This window comes from Thunnus maccoyii, chromosome 4 (assembly GCF_910596095.1).
Source record: "Thunnus maccoyii chromosome 4, fThuMac1.1, whole genome shotgun sequence".
Lineage (NCBI taxonomy): Eukaryota > Metazoa > Chordata > Actinopteri > Scombriformes > Scombridae > Thunnus > Thunnus maccoyii.
Window position 1 is genome coordinate 8,964,463 of NC_056536.1, and position 17,383 is coordinate 8,981,845.

The 17,383-nt window shown below is 37.2% G+C and overlaps 2 protein-coding genes across 6 annotated transcripts in view; one reads left to right on the forward strand and one right to left on the reverse strand.

Moving 5' to 3' along the window:
* Nucleotides 1-16,032, reverse strand: LOC121895132 (cell surface glycoprotein CD200 receptor 1-B-like). Of its 3 annotated transcripts, none has more exons than XM_042407986.1 (6): nucleotides 15,912-16,032; nucleotides 3,630-3,932; nucleotides 2,969-3,238; nucleotides 2,688-2,792; nucleotides 2,550-2,589; nucleotides 1-2,450 (listed from the first exon to the last, which is right to left on the reverse strand). In XM_042407986.1, the coding sequence occupies exons 1-5, from the start codon at nucleotides 15,964-15,966 to the stop codon at nucleotides 2,573-2,575; spliced, it is 750 nt and encodes a 249-aa protein (XP_042263920.1). In that variant the 5' UTR covers nucleotides 15,967-16,032; the 3' UTR covers nucleotides 1-2,450; nucleotides 2,550-2,572. The 3 variants fall into 3 exon arrangements, with proteins under 3 accessions (XP_042263920.1, XP_042263919.1, XP_042263922.1); XM_042407985.1 differs by lacking the exon at nucleotides 15,912-16,032 and adding an exon at nucleotides 5,113-5,238; XM_042407988.1 differs by lacking the exons at nucleotides 2,688-2,792; nucleotides 15,912-16,032 and adding an exon at nucleotides 5,113-5,238.
* The window catches only part of atp13a2 (ATPase cation transporting 13A2), a 19,640-nt gene continuing 13,124 nt past the window's right edge, over nucleotides 10,868-17,383 (forward strand). The window contains exons 1-3 of one of the 3 annotated variants that reach the window (XM_042407981.1): nucleotides 10,868-11,028; nucleotides 16,656-16,732; nucleotides 17,111-17,278. In XM_042407981.1, the coding sequence (XP_042263915.1) occupies nucleotides 11,016-11,028; nucleotides 16,656-16,732; nucleotides 17,111-17,278 (258 nt within the window). In that variant the 5' untranslated portion in view covers nucleotides 10,868-11,015. The other 2 variants (XM_042407982.1, XM_042407980.1) reach the window with 2 other exon arrangements.

Below are 17,383 nucleotides of genomic sequence, written 5' to 3' on the forward strand. Positions count from 1 at the left end.
TCTTTCAGGGGATTCTGCAGATGATAAAAGCAGCACAAATAATAAGCCCACATCACATCAATGTGAAGTTTATTATTGATGAGCATAAATATTCATTGCTATCAGTACCATGAGTGCATTGGAGAGCTTTTATGATAGAATTGCATACTGGGTGAACATAAGAGTGAGGCCTCTGTTGAAGCTATATGAAACTGTGCAGCTGTTTCATCCGCAGAAAGTCATAGCTGCTAACCACATGCCATACCACACCATATCACACGTTCTAGTTGCAAAAGCACTGTATGAAAAAGTAGAATAATTGAAGTGTAACATATGTTTAGGACAGAGGAATTACCATCACACTGTTATAACAGCCTAACGAGGACGTAACATACACCTCTATTGACCACAGCAGCACCAAAGAATCAAGAAGAACCGGAGCTACCACTGATGACAACTGTAACTATGCCACAGTTAATATACCAGCAGCACTTCAACCACAACCTGTATCGTTGATGAACTTGCAGACGATTATGTATTTATGAGGTAAACAGAAACGAGGAAAAGTTCATTTGAGCTTTAATGTAAGACACAGGACTGGTTTATAATATCACAAACAACAGAAAGTGTCTAATATTTTGTGAAGGTGTGCAAGAAGTTTGTAGTTGAACTGCCAATCAAAGCTTGATCCTCAAATAGGAAAATCTTGTAAAATGAAACACAAAAACGTCCACAAACAACAGCAACTGGTTGTGGAAACATGAAGCCCAGAGCCGTTTCTCTCCTGAACACAACTGTGCCTAACTTTTTATTTGCAGACACATGTCAACAAAATAGGTGTAGTCAGTGGTTTTGCTCCTAAGAACTATCCCACACCAACCAATTATACTATTAAATAGATATTTAAGCTTGAAAACAGCAAGATGAGTAGTTTCTGACAAACTACAGCTTGTTACACCACGACCTGAATGACTCACAATCTTGATGTATTCAGTGTGTCGCTTTCAGTCACCAAAGTCAGAAAAGCTGAACTTAGAGAATGAAAAATTTTAGCTGCCTAGACTTGTCTTAATTAACGTTGTTTACAGGCTCAACTGTTTGTGCTTCTGCCACATTATCCAGTTCATGATGGAGAATGTAGTTTTCATACATTTTGTGTCCACAACACATGCTGTAGTCAGCATTTTAGATTTTGTGCTCATTTTGCATCATTGTGCTCCTGAGAGCTACTGCACACCAGCCAATATACTAGACAGATATTTAAGACTAAAGATTTCATATTTTCTATGTTTTGTGTATGTATGTATCTAAATACAAGATTATTTATATGTTTGGTTAGATGCGTATGGAGTGGTAGAGTAATAGTTGTAATACGATGGGTTGCTTTTGTTTCATGGTGGATTTATTGATCTTTTTACTGATTAAAAGCTTAACAAGTACCACTTTTGTTCATTATTCTGTTGTTGCATTTCTAAAAATATTTGAAAGAAGTCATGGTAATAATCTCTTCAATTTAAAGTCAAACTTTTAAGGTTCTTTGCTGCAATTGAAATCTAAGAATCTATATGTGCAGGTGTGTTAAGATCTGTGGACAGAAATACATTTGTGAGGCTGAAGCAAAACAGTTTCCTCTTCTGCTCTATATGTACAACTAAATAATCGGTGTGAGGGTAAGATAAGTTATAGCGCTGCAGCTGCAGCATTCAAATGGAAGTCTAGACACTGGCTGTGCACTAGGCTGTAACACTTTATGATAAGGATATAAATAGTATACTTAGGAAATGATTCATGATGATTTCATGCATAAATTAATACAGGATGTATCATGAATTCCTGTTGCTCACAATGAACACATGATCAAATCACTATGACTTTATGTTATAGTAGTTTACACTTAAAAGTCAATTAATGAATATTAATTCACGGTTACTTCATATCTTAACTGTTTTTATACCCACAGTTACTGTGAGTATAAGATTGAAGCATTATACAACCTGATTATGTGCATTACATCCATCTAGTGCTGCTGGCTTGTAAATGTGGCATAAAGAGCATTCATTGGTTCGTGCAGCAACATGTAGATGTTTGTGTCTGACTACCAGTTTGATGAAATAAAGACGCAGCTTCGTAGAGGCTGATCAAATCATCATAATCATCAATTATGTGACAAAAGGTGGATGTTAAACCGAGTGTCTGTCGCCTTTTTGCTGAATGTCAGTCAAGTTTATCAGGACAGAATTCAACTGTGAGGCTCCGTCTCTTGTTTGAAATCTTTCATCTCACTCTTCTCTCTGGTTACTATTTCACCATTTCTCAATTTCATAGCCTTCAGTTTCTCACAGAGTGCCATGTGCATTTAAGTGTGTGTGTGTGTGTGTGTGTGTCTGTGTGCGATGCAAGTGCAGGATTTTTATGAGTTATAGAGAGTTGACACGTTGAACATAGCTGACGTGTGGCTCCACATCCTCTGTCTGGGAGAAGCAGAGAGGTGTCATGAACAAAACTCAACAAAGTGCAGTTAAACACACAGAACTCAAAAATGTTGAGTATGTAACAGAAAGATTACCTACCAGCAGAGATTTGGATTATGTGTCTACCTGCCTGCAACACCTGGAGAAGGGAAAAATACAAAAACCAGCTAAATTACTTGACAGAAAAGCTCACAAGTAGTTCATCTAATTAATCATTTATCAAATGAAAATTCTTACCACAGCATCTTAGTTTCTTTTTTGCAAAGAATAAGATTACAGCCAAAACTGCAATGATTATCACAACTATACAGATGGACATCATAGTAAAATGAGGACGTGTAGCTAAAGAAAAAACAGTAAAGGTTTGTCAGTAATCCACTGGACATCAACACTACACATGACATCTATTTATGAAGTTATTAATAACACTATATATAAAAAAACACCTAGTCAGAAACATAAGCAAACATTTCTTCTGCGCTAAAAAACAAAGCTTAAACATTTTCTCTTGTCCTGACCTGCTGTGAGCTTTGGTACCAAAGTTTTCTCCTCTTCCCAGTACGGGTGTCTGACTGTGCAGCTCAGGGTTTTTGGATCCATGTTCTCAGGGAGTTCCAGGTGGCTTTCTACTGTAAAGAATCCATCTGAGCCAGACCAGGTTTTCAAAGATGATGAATTTTCTAGATGGCTCCAGCTGATGCTGGCAGCAGGTTTTCCTCTTTCAGCTTTGCACACAGCCACCGTCTTATTGCCCTTCCACTCTAACCAGGCTGATATACTGGGAGGAGCTGAACCAGTGAAGACAAAATAGGAAACATGAAACTTGCTGAGCGGTTTTCATTTCCTGTATTAAAAGGATTAAAATGTAACCAGGACGTTGTGTCATGAAACGCATATTGATGTTGGATTATTCACATATCAGTTTTGAGTGTTTTAAGTGTTTTAAGAAACGGTACTGTCCCCCGTTATGTTTGCAACAGAAGACTAAGCAGCAGATATTTCAAACTCTATGCACATAAAACTAATACAAGCTACATGAGTTGAAGTGTGCAGAATTTTCTGTATTATTAACTCTTATGAGTGGGATTTAAGTGAAATGACCCTTTAACAAGTTACACCTCTTGGCTAGATGATTCTTGCCAGTCAGCTGTCCCAGTGAGGAGAAAAATGAAGTCCTACCTGTGATATCCATGTTGATTATATGAGCGTCAGCTCCTCCTGTATAAACTGTCTCACACTGGTAGACCCCAACATCATCATTTGAGAAGTTTGGGATATGCAGGTATAGAGCTGTGGGTGTATTTCGGAGAGATTTGCCATCGTTGCAGGAGTCTGTACTTTGGCCATCATTGGTGTAGGCGATATGGCACTCTTTGTGTTTCAAGTCTATTTTCCAGAGTACATAAATCACCTCACTCCTCGGTTCATTGCTGCATGTCAGGTTAACATCACTCCCCAGATTGAAAGATGCATTTCTGACAACTGAAAAAAAGGCAAAGATAGTTGATTTATTTTTACGCATAATGCTGCAATGATTTAATTATTTGGGTTCATTCTGTCATAAAACAAAATATTAATTACACAGGTCCTAATACACACAAAAAAACATGAAAAATCAGAAGCAAAAGGATCCAATCCTGCATGAGACACTGACACGCAAAGAAAAAAATGTTAAGTTTGATGAAATAAAAGAAAATAAAACAAACTTTATGAAACAGGATTTAAACTGGGCTATGACAGTTTACAAATAAATCATACTAGTACTGACAATAAAACTGGAAATATGTTATGAAGCTTTGTCCCATGAAGAAACCTTCATATCATCCCAAAGTGATTAAATGTAATTCAAAATCAAGTCAAACTCACCACCTGTAATCTTTCAAAACAGAGTTTTTTTAAGAATAATGAGGCACAGCTAACAACGCGCAACTGTGTATTTTAAGAGACACTGAATGATAAGAGGTCTGTAATATTTTTTTCAAATTGGACAAACATTTGAAAACAAACATTTGGCAGCCTCGTCATATTTTATACTAATCATACAAAATAAACAAAAAATAATGACTGAATCTTTCCTCTTCAGTCATAACTTGTTTCAAAAATATTTTTACATTATTATTCTTGATTTAAACTGAAAATAGATCAAATGTTTGAAATAAGAATTAATGGAAAGGAGAAGGGGAGATAAAAATGCATATTGTTGTGTTCAACCTCCAACATTTTACTCAAACTGCAAATTAAATGGAGAGAAAAGAGATTAAATGATTTTACCATAAACTTTAGGAGCAGATGAAGAAATATTGGATATCAAAGTGCTTTGAGAAGATCCCGAGAAAGTCAAGACAAATCAATTTATTTATGCAGCACATTTAAAAACAGCAAATGTTGACTGAAATGCTTTACAGAAAATTTAAATTATGGGATTATTTGATTGATGATTATAATTTAAAAAAACACCAGAATGATCAAATATAAACATAGAAATAAATATGAGAATATCAATAAATAAATAAAGTACCACAAATGACACATTCATGCTGAAACTGCAGTTATGTCTGTGTTGTTTTGTATTTAAAAGCCATGTTTTTTATATTAGAGATGTATCCTCTCAAGGCTAAAACAATAATTAAACCATGTGAAAAAAAGAGTACAATGTTCAAACCTGTGTCCAGACCCCATGTTTCACACACCGAGAAGATAATCACAGCAAAAATCCACATCATCTCCCTCATCTCCAGTTGTCCTCAGGTTCCTTTGTCAACTTGCTACCACAGTTAGACCAACACCAACTCAGGTCTACTATTAAATCTTCAGTCAGATCACTAACAGATTTTCACCCAAACATCTGCCTTTTTTCTCCCACACAAAACACAAGATGCAAGTCACATGATCACCCTCTTCTTAGAATAAGAGGCAGGAAGCAGTTCTCAACAGTGTCAACTGTTTCCTGACATGCAAACCAGGGAATTGAAACTGAAAACCACAACAGGAAAATACAGTTGGTTTTCAAGAAAAGTAGAAGTCACCTCACTAATGGTTAAAAATGACAATTATCAACACAAACCACCATGTTCTGAGCAGACACATTACAAACACTAACAAAACGTAACATATACATCTTGGAACAGTTATAAAACAGCAAACTTAAACTACTCAGTCCAGCACTAGGCCATCAACCCCTCCACATAACTGTCTTAATACCTTATTTTAATGCTATTAAAATAGCTACAGTACTGGCTACTGTGAGGCAAAGACTGTGCAATAGACATTTTCCCCATAAGATATTTTGACAGTAGAAAAAGCACAGGTATAAATAATAAAATTAATCGCAAATGAATTCCATTTAGCTGCTTCAGTTTCAGGGTCCTGGTATATTGTGCATGCTGGCTCACTGTCATGCTGTCATGACTACTGGGACACTTGAACATAAAGATGCAATATGTAAGAATCGTCAAACACTCCAAATCAATTGGGGGCAGCATATCACCAGAAAGTTGGAGTGTTACATTATGCTACATTAGCGCTGAATCAATAGTGTATTATCAGTGCTTTGTTAGCTAGCAAACTAGGTAACTGGGACTTTGACTAAGTATGATAGCAATATCATTTCAGTGCTAACATTGAGCTAACGTTTGCTTGAATAAATCTAACCTTGAATGGTTTGATGAGTATGAAAATGATGTGAATCATATGCTATCGCCTTCACGGTCACCACATCTCAGTCCAGCTGAACACCTATGGGAGATTTTGGACTGACATGTTAGCCAGCGCTCTCTCTCATCAAAACACCAAATGAGGGAATATCTTTTGGAAGAATGGTGTTCATCAGCCTCAGCATTGATTGTACAGTCTCTGAACTCTTCTGGAGGGGGGCCAGCCAAATGTGTGTGCGCGTGACTGTCAAACTAAGCAGTTCTGATCAAATTTGAATCAAGAATGTGTTACTGAATTGCCTATTTCTCGCCTCAAATGTTTTCAGAAACATATTTTAGTGTACTGTTTAGCTGTAAAGTGAGATTGTTTGTAAAGCGGGTCACCATGTTGAAAATACCAGAGCAAAAACCAAGCACCGCCCAAGAATGTTCATTCTGGATATCAAAATTGTAATTGTGGATATCTGAAATTAAAAGCCCAATACACATGAATGGCAAAAGTGACGTAATTTGTCCTAGAAAGAAGGTCATTGTGGGTATCTGAAATCTTTTTTTACTTGACTAGAAAGAATGAATTACAGATATCTGCAGTATATATCCAGTCTCTCATTAAACGTTAAAACAACTTGCCATACTGCTCCAGTCCTTTTGGGTTAGTTTATCAACATTGGTCAACTACATGGGCATTTCACAAAGAACTTAAACTTTGCGCATATAAATAGAAGGAACTCTAGTCAGGGATTTAATTAACATATACCAACATTTGTTCTTCCAGCTGACAAGACAAGCCAAAACTATTGCCAGACTATTGAGTTTCATTAATTAAAGGGAGAAAGTTGTACACCTTTACTGAGGAACAGGGATGAATGCAGACACCAACCATACCATGGAGAGTAGATTCTTAACACCTGCACCTAGCAGACAGATAGACATTTGGTGTTTAAAGATGTAGGTTGTGAATTAATGATAAATGGTCTCCTCTATATTCATTAAAAATTGATTTTGAATTGAAAAATATTATGCTCAAACTTTATTTGCATGTACTCTACATCCTCCACAGGTTCTCATTCCTATCCAGAAGGTGAACAACAGATCATATGTGTGTTTTCATCAAGTCTCAATTATAGAAGAATTTCTTTAAACAGGAAAACTGTGATTCCTAATCTGTCCAAAGGAAAAGGACAAAAGTTAAATTATTATTATTTTTTAACATAATAGTTGCAATGTAAAATGTAAATTCACACCATTATATTAAAAAATACCCCTTGGCTGCACTAAAAGTGTCACCATTAATCAGAAAAGATCTTAACCAGTTTACATTGAAATCAATGGGTTGGAAAACATGAAATTCTTTTTTTCCCCCAACCTACTCAAAAATTCAACAGGTTGCCATTTGTGCTTTAATACTGCCATCTAGTGGGCAAACACACCACATTAAAGGAATATGTCAAGTATAATACTGTATGCAAGCTGCAAAAATGCAGATGTTAATAATGTCACCATAAATCAATATTATTTCTTAACCTCAATTCACACAAGGTAGGTTGAGTCAGGAATTGTTTTCTCTCTTGCAATGATTGTAGGGTTTCCCCTCAGAAACTGATCAAGTGGTGGCACCCAATTTTAAAGGCCTTAAGACGTTGAAAATGGACGTGTTAGGGTATTTTCTGTTGTCTTAAGACGTACAAATCTGACATAATAATGTGAACACCAAACTACATATTGTGATCCAATTCACTTTCCATACAGGTGTGTTCAGATGCGTCCTCGCCAGAGTATGTGACCCTGTTTACACTTGGTTTTAAAATGCGTCTAGGGCGATCGGATCACAAGTGGACAGTGCTAAATACAAAATAAATACAAGCTCTAAGTACAAGATGCATTGAGATCCAATCACTCTTTTGTAATGTAAACACTAATGCGTCACCAGCAAGGACATAACAGGAAAATACCTCATCAATGCAGGACATGGTGGTTGTTTTGGTGACAGTGCGCCAACACTTAATGACTTTTTCCTGCCAATCTGAACAGTTGGAAGCCTGTACATGTAAATTAGTTCTTGAGATATTTTTGTTCACTTAGCTAGCCAAACAAATGTGCAAAACAAATCTGGTGCTTTTCTGGCGACAGACTGACGTAATAACTGTGGGCCCTTGGACGTTCTAACGGAAGCAACGTAGGCAGTAACGTAACAAGTGGTCAGCTGGACACCTTGGAGACACATGATAGACACAGGTGTGAACGGCGATGTGTCTCGGCCTCGTGCATCAGTATCAGATGCTGAGGGACATGACAAAGTGGCACTATGTGACGTCCTGGGAATGACAACAGGTAAGAGGGACCTGGATGCAGACAAAATGGTGGACATGAAGGCAGACATCTTGGACCTCTGCCTCCACAGTTGTCAGTAAGTCACATGACCTTAGCAGTGGAAGGTGGTCGTCTTTGTGTCATTTTTGTGTGAACATTTCCGTTGCACATGTGGCAGAAAAGGCAGGAAGGCGGGAGGACTTTACAGCAGTAAGGTATCAAGTCTATTAAGGATCTTTAAAAGAATTTGTTGGCTTTTCTGAGGTTTTATTCAATGTTGGTTATCAAACTTTAATATATCATACCAAGATGTCTGCCTCTGTCTGCAGCTTGATACCCTTGGAACAGGTTGGTTTGTGAAGTACATACACAATTCAAAAATCCAGCTGGCTCAAGATCCATTAATAACACCTCAAACTGAGTTTAGAGGAAGAGAAGAGCCAAACAGGAACTTTTCATTGCACATCTTTAGGATGTGGGCACCTTTAATGATCTTCATGAGTGAGTGTGTGTATGTGTGATTGTATGAAGGAGAAGAGGACAGGAAAGGTGCTGATAAGAGTGAGAAAGCAAGATAATTTGAGTGATGCAACATGTTGGACCACATTTCTTCTATTTGTCTGCATAGTGAAAATACTCGGCTCTGTTGGATTTACTCACTGTGAAAATCTGACAAAATTGTAATCAGACTGTATGATGTGTTGTGCTCATTATGAAATTTAAAAGATTAGGAAAAGAACAAAGAACCCTTTTGTTGGTTGCCTTACAATTCAATAAGCTGTATTAAAAGATCTAATGAGACATTTTTAATTGCCAAAAAGACTCCACACAAAAATAGATAATTCTTTAACAAAATCCATTAAGAGAGCTCATTATAATGATATATATTGATGCTATGACATTTTCATGATACTAACTTATCTTGTTCAATAATCTAACAAAATGTCTTTGTCTAATAACTCTAGCAATGGCTCCGTTCTATTCAGTGTCCCAGTAAACCACGACAGTATGAACAGTACCAGCACCCTGAAACCTCAGCAGGTATATGGACCTTAGCTACAATTTTGTTACACTAATTTGTATTTTTTTTTCAACAGTAGTGTTTATTTCAATCTGTTAATGAGATTTACTGAGCACTGAATAATGGTTTATAGAAACCTTGGTGGGAAGCATATCACAGTGCTTCATATTCTTCTAAGCTTTCTGCAGTTTCTTAAATATGATTTAAATGAGAAATCTGGGGTCCTCAATGGGTTAGAGGTTAAAGGATAGATTCACAGTTTTTCAAGTGTGTCTTAAAACAACAGTCAGGAGCGTGATTGAACATTGAAACACTTTTTTCTTGCCACAATCATTCATCCTGTTCATACTGACCATTAGAAGATCCCTTCATAATGCAATTACAAAGTAAGTGATGGGCCAAAATTCACAGCCCTATTTTTGTGCAAAAATGTATTTAAAAGTTTATTTGAAACTAATATGAAGCTTCAGCTGTCCAAATTAGTCAAATAAAGTAGATATCTTTCAACGTTACACTGTGGATTTTGGTCCCCATCACTAACATTGACAGTGCATTTGAAGGAGATCTTTTAGTAGCCAGTATGAACAGGAGGAATTATTACAGTGAGGAAAACCTTTCAGTGTTCATTTGGACATCTGACTGCTGTTTTAGAACAGACTTGAAAAACTATGAACCTATGCTGTAAGAGAAACTTGGGTACTACGGCAAGACAGGGGTTCAGGAGTAACCAGGTTATTATTACAGAGCATGTAAATAAGTACAGTGCTCGAGGTGGATAAATAGCCTACCAGCAAAAGGGATTTTTCACAACCTGGCAACCCAAAAGCTGGCTTATAACAAAGCTATAATCAGAATCAGAATCATCTTTATTGGCCAAGTATGTTTACACACACAAGGAAGTTGACTCCAGTTTAGTGGCTCTCAATGTACTTACACAGAATAACAACACAACAGTCTTCAGAAACATACGTAGGAACGACTATATACAGAGAAACCGTTTCTGTAAACTGTAAACAAGATACAAATAGTGCAAAGAACTAAAGAAAGCAAGGAGTGCTAAGATATATATTAAATGGTTAAAAAAAGACGTTACTTTATATAAATACAGTAGGTGGTTATGTGCAGTATATACAGCCTGTTCACATATACAATAGTGAGTGAAATGTATTGCATATTTTGAGTTTCAAACTACGCAATAGCAAGTAAATGGTTAATTAGCCATTATTACAGCCATTAGTTGCAACTTTTGTTGGACTTTGTAGCCTTAAATACAGTAAAACAATAAAATGGTGCCACTAAAAAGGGAGTTTAACTCTTTATCAAAACAAAACAGAAAGAAAAAGATTCGCTACCTGGAGGAACCAAAATAAAGAAGATTACTTGTCAACATTAAGGTTTCCACATCAGAGACGGTCCCTCTGCGCGTGAGCATGACTGAAACTATTTTGGACATCGTGACTCCCGTAGATCCGTTTACAAGCAGCTGAATGTTTTCTGTTATGTCTGGCTAACAGACAGTTCGTCATTCAGGTTAATATGATGTGAAAGTAGGTGAAGGTGAAGGCTGTCACCGTGAGCAGGATGGACAGGCGCGGTAAGTGTGTCTGGATGTTAATAAGTACATAAACCTGCAGAGTTTACATGAAGCTACACAGATGTGTTTGCTAACCGTGAGCTAACACTGTTAGCCGTGTTGAAGGCTGTCTCTGTGCTGACCATACACTGTATAAAGATTTTATTATTATTTATTATTATTTATTACTTTATATACACTCTATACTGCTGACTAGAGGTTAATGTTGACGGACAGCAGCTTTTATGGTGGCAACAAGTGACAAATATATGCTGTCAAGTCAACAGTTAATCTAGTAGCCAGCAATACAGAGTTGAATGTAAAGGTTAGTTAGTTAGTTTAATGATTATGTTAAAGCAGCCAATTAAGACATACATTTTTATCAAAGTCATTAATAAGCATTTATTTTCCCATAAGACTATCATATCCTCAGTTTAGTTTAAGTCAGTCTGTCCATAAAAAACTGGTGGAGTTTAATGAGTAACGTTAGTTATAATAATAATAAACTTTATGTATACAGCACTTTTCAAAAACAAGTTTACAGAGTGCTTCACAGACATAAAAACAAAATACACAGTGCAATTACAAATTAGAATAAGTTCAATGCAATCAAGAAATATAACTATAGATAAAAGACAATGAATAAAAAAATACTACACACTGCTTTTTGTAAGACGTTAAAAGCCAAAAAGGTTGGAAACCACTGGTTTCATCTGTAACAATGTGTTGTATTTTAAAAACGTGTTATATTATCCATTGTGTCAAATCTTTATCTGAAAAGTGTCAAATAAATGTAGTGGAGTAGAAAGTACAATGTTTCGCTCTTAAATTTAGTGGAGTGGAAGTAAAAAGCAGCATCAAATGGAAATACTCTATACTATCACAGGTGTAACAAGGTTGCAAAGACTGAGAGTGTACAGAAAGATGGCTTTGGCATAGCTACGAAGCTGGTGTTGTGATGTTTGAGGTTGAGGGTGTTTTAGTTTTTTTTGCATGTTCAGGTCAGATGACTGTCAGGGCTCTTACATCTGTCCAGTAAGTTCTAGTAAGTTGTGCATTCTCGTTTCCCTTTTTTGAGAATGAAAGCAGAAAGTTTGCAGAAAGTCTTCCTTGTGTGATGTTGGAGGGTTGATGATGAAACTGAAATCCTGGACTTCCTGATGGCCATTATCAGCTTATTGGACAGTGCACAATTGCTAATATAATAATATAATAACGATAATATAATATCCTGTTGGAATTCGTTCTCTCAACCAAATGAGGGCTCTTTGACCAGAGTTATTGATCGATGTCTGGGACAAGGATAATTTAAAAGGAGCATAATGGTGACATTCAGATGCCTGGAATTGCTGTGAGTGTTGAGATGATCTATTTAGGTAAAGCATGTGAATGGAGGGCACAAAATTAGCACCAGCCACCAGCCAAATGCTGGTAAAATACGCAAGTGGCTGGTACTTGCTGCTACTACTTACTTGAACCCAGCTGGAATTCTACAGTACTTTAGACATTTAGGAAATACTGGCTCTTATGGCTTTATTGTAAAAAAAAACATGTTGTTTTAATAGGTAACTCTCAAATAGTCTGACACACAGAAAACCATGAAGAATGACTTTAAACTCTACAGCCAGTGGGTTAAAGTTGATTCATGCAAACCTGACACTTCTTTTTTTTTTTGATACTCGAGATTGGCCTAGTTAGAACAAGGCAAGCATGTGACTTGGAGAAAACACTCTGTTACACCAGCTTTGATAAGCTTTTCACATGATTATATGACAGTCACGTGCATTATAACAAAACAGATGAGTCAGTTCTTTGGTTTCTGGAGCAGTGTGTAGATTGTGCTGTGTATGTAGATTCATGTCCAGACAGCACAAGAACAAGTATGTTTAACACTGGACACAAACACAAAGAGGATTGTTTTGTTCAGTAATTGTTTGATTTTCAGCCAATTATTTTCTTGATTAATCGTTTTGTCTATAAAATGTCAGAAAATAGTGCAAAACGCCTGTTATAATTTCTTAGAGCACATGGTGGTGTCTTCAGATGATCAACAGTCAAAAATCCAAAGATATTCAGTTTACTGTCATGCGTGACACAGAAAACCTTCCAGATCTCAAATTTGAGAATCTGCAGCCAGCAGATATTTGGCATTTCTACTTTTTAAACAAATGACTAAAATGATTAGTCGCTTATCAAAAACGTTGCCGGTTAATTTTCTGTCTTTCAGCGAATCGATTAACGGACTAATTGTTGCAGCTGTGACTAGGGCTGAACAGTTTATCAAAATTTTATTGAAATCGCAATATGGCCTACTGCAATTTTTCAAATCACAATTGCATTATCAGTCAAAGTAATCGCAATTAGATGTTTTTTCTAAATCGTTTGGCCCTAGCTGTGGCTTTAATGTTGGTGCCTATAGGGGGACTCAAACTATCCAATATTTGTTGATTCAGCAAAGTTTTCCTTTATTTATCTGACCACATGACAGAATTGACAGTGTCTGCCTTTCCTTTAAGATTATTAGTGTTGTCATATTCATGCATAAACCAGTAATTGATCATATTAATATACCATCACTGCCAGTGTTACACTGTATTTGGTGACCCATCAGATTCTGTGACCTGCTGTGTTGGAAGAAGTACTCACATCCTTTACTTAAGTAAAAGTGTCAAAACCACAATGTAAAAATTCTTCATTACAAGTAAAAATCCTGCATTTAAAATCCAACCCCTAATCCTACTTAAGTAAAAGTATAGAAGTTATATTAGTTAAATTTACTTAAAGCACTAAAGCAGCCTAATTATCTGCAAAATTAGTACTTTTACTTTAGTACTTTAAGTAGGATTTTAAAGGTGCAGTGTGTAGAATTTAGTAGAAATGGAATATAATATTCATAAGCAGACAATCTGGCAATTCTGGCATGATGTTGGAACAGCCCATCTGATTGGGGGTTACACAGTCCCAATTGTCAATAGACTACCTACCCTGTAAGGCAGGCAGGGGCGGATAAAAAGTGCCTTGACACCCCAGTTTTGGACAATCTAATTCGAAAATATATGAAAAGCTGTGACTGGTCAGAAATTTACAAGAAAAATACTCCAATGTCTGAGTGCAAGTGAATGCAGCAAGAGATGACGCTCCCTGTAGACTCCAAGGTTGTACCAGAGCCATGTACGCTGCCGGTAGCCGTCCCTGCAGCAGGCAGCAGCTCTGTTTTAGTAACTCGTGTTTGATGGTGTGAGGGATGGATTAAACCTTACTAAACCCAAATATTCACCGGTCTGAAATCTCTGAAATGGCTCATTCTGCAGACAAACATCCAAATTTCAGATCAGTCATGCAAGTGCAACATGTGCACCCAGTTTAAAAAGCACTAAAATCACTCGCTCCAAACAAAAAGCCACATGAGTCCAAAAGGCAGTGACAGTAAATTCAAAGCTTACCTGAGAGTTTATACATTATTACTGATGACTTTGAATCTTATTTCAGAAATCTGTTGGGAAACATTGAGGGGCTGCAGGAGGTTGAATCAGACAGCAAGTGAAAAAAAACAAACATTCACTCAAACTTTCCACAACATTCAGTGTTAAGTTGTACACAATTATTAATAATGATGACTATTAAAGGAAAAACATAGTAGTTAAATCACTCTGAGTCTTGTAGGAGACACTTGTAAAAATGAAGAGAAAGGGTGACATCACCACTTTCTTTTTTTCTACCAAAGAGGAACCAACTAATGAACAGAGAAATACATCAAAAGCACTGGTTATAGAAAGAGAGTAACAGGGAAGTGAAAAGGTGGAGGCCAAAGATGATCAGAGAGATAACGAGGCAGAAGAGGGAGAGCATCACAGAGATGATGAAACCACAGAGATGAAAAAAAGATGTATTTGGAAAAATGTCTGAAGATTTGGAAATAAAACAGTTTATGGCTACTCTTTTACTACATTCATGACATATGATTATGTCATATATGTTTTATTTGTGAAGTTACCAATTGCAGCATAAGTGTGCTGATAGTTTGGTTGCCCATATCGATATGTCAAACGAATAAAATCCTAAGTGCTTCTCTTGGGGTGCTGACTTTTCCTCTAGGCTATTTCTTGGTTATTTATTTATAACATTTTATGAAACCCTGTAAGAACACCTGTTGTTAGGGTGCCAACTTGACATATATTCCTTAGCCTATATGTTATAAATAGCCTGATATTGCTTAATGAAACCCATATGTGTGCGTGTAGGGTAAATGGGGCCAGTCCAGACAGAAATTGGCAGAGCCGAATTTGTTCCCAGTCCGACCCTGTTCATAAGTATGTTTTAATTAGTGTATAATCACCGGAAAATAAGAATAGTTGTGTTTTGAGTATTCAGTTAGTTGCAATATGCAACCTCACCGCTAGATGCCACTAAATCCCACACACTGGTCCCTTAAATGCAGGATTTTTACTTGTAATGGAGTATTTTTTTAAACTGTGATGTTGGTACTTTTACTAGGGTAAAGGATCTTAGCACTTCTTCCACCACTACAAGTCACAAAATCTGATGAGTCACCAAATACGGTGTAACACCTGTAATCTTTTTTATCTGCTCTGCAGCCCGCGTCAGCAGTCATGGCAACAGCGTGTAATGCCTTTTACTTAAATGTCTTTTCTTTCCGCATTTCTTAATCGACAAGAGAGCAATTTGGGGTTTAGTCGTCGGTATTGGTAGGCTGGAAAGGTGTCCCATTTCCATCGAAAGCCGGTTGAACAAGTTGCTGTCAGGTGTTAAATCAGAGGCTGGAGGCAGCGCGCAGGTGAAGCCTCACAGCAGCAGGCTGGGATTCACCGCAGGCTGCTGTGAGATCAGCTAAACCACTGACGGTATACATTATCATTCCGGAAAATAAGTTATTTTAAACTTACTCCCTTGAGTGGACGGTAAGCTCTTCTTCTTCTTTTTCTTCTTCTTCTTCATCATCTGCTTCTTCTTCTTCTATGTTTAATTGTGAAGGATGTTTTTGTTACGATATTTTACCGATCTTTGGAAGCGGAAGCGAGCACCTGGTTAAAAAAACAACTCTGGGTTTTTATCTCCTCGGTTATTGTATAATATTCATATATGGGCTGCTTTACTGTGAGTTTATGGAAGGTTTTACCCTTAAAAGTTAATGTTTCTGTAGGAGCTCAAAGTGTCAGGCGTGTTTAGTGACCCTGTTGTAGTTTATGGTTACTGATAAATAACCCACTATTGTTAAATGTTATTTAAGTTTGGCTGTGTTGTGTCCTCTTTTGTCACTAGAATTAGTGTGGAGCTTTTTGCAGAGGGATTATTTAAACTGAATTGAACTTACATAAATTGAATAGAACATCCATAAACACAGTTTTAAGTATGCTGACTAGAGAGCAGACTATAACGATAGTGCTATGAAGTTAAATGGGTGTCTGATAAACTCAGTGGGATGAGTTTGCTGTCTTTCACCATTGAGTTAATACAAAAGATGTGATTTAACCCATGCCTTATTGGTATTGCAGCAGGGACGAGACTGTTGCATTAAGAGTGCTTGTTTTGTTAATATTGACTTTGAGGGTGTGTATTGTGCTACAGAGTTCATGTAAATGTTGTAGCAGAGGAATTGTTATGTTAATTGTGTGTAACCTGTTCTGTAGGCAGTGCGGTTGAGCCGCAGAGCGGACTCCCCTCACCCAGTCCGCGAGACCCCCTGCTCAGTCCTGACTCACACATGGTAAGATGCTCTCAATGTTTCTGCTAAACCAACCATGACCACAAGAATGACAAAGCAACAAAGAGTTAGACACAGACAAGAAGGCTACATCTACACCTGTGGATGCACCAGTACTTTCACATGTGCATTGGCCTCTCTAACCTTGTTATATTTACAGATGTACAGGAACCAGGCAGGATATGCCAATATATATACTCACAGTGGTTTTGTATATTGTCTGCTTCATTTCATTCAGGTGACACAGCTGAAAGTAAAACAAGCTGCAGCCACAGTCTGGCTTCTTATCATTTAATATGGGTGCTGATAAGCCAGTCTTTATGGAAATGAACCTCTGTTTGAATATTAAAATGAACCTCTGAATCTCCTTTACCCCACCAGGATGTTCAGGGGTATAAGTGGGTGCGTTGGCGTGTGTGGCTGTGTCGTCTGTTTGCTGTGCTGTCCTTGGGTCTCCTCCCGATTGTGTTTCACTGGCGCCCACGGCTTGCTGTCCTCGCCCGCTGCTCCTCCTGCCCTCTGGCTTTGGCAGATATTCTTCTAATAAGAGTAAGATTATAAATTAATTCCTACTCAAAATTAAAATCCACTTGACACCTGGCATTGTTACTGACACCGGATTTCTCTTTGCATTGCCTGCATTGTCTTAATTTC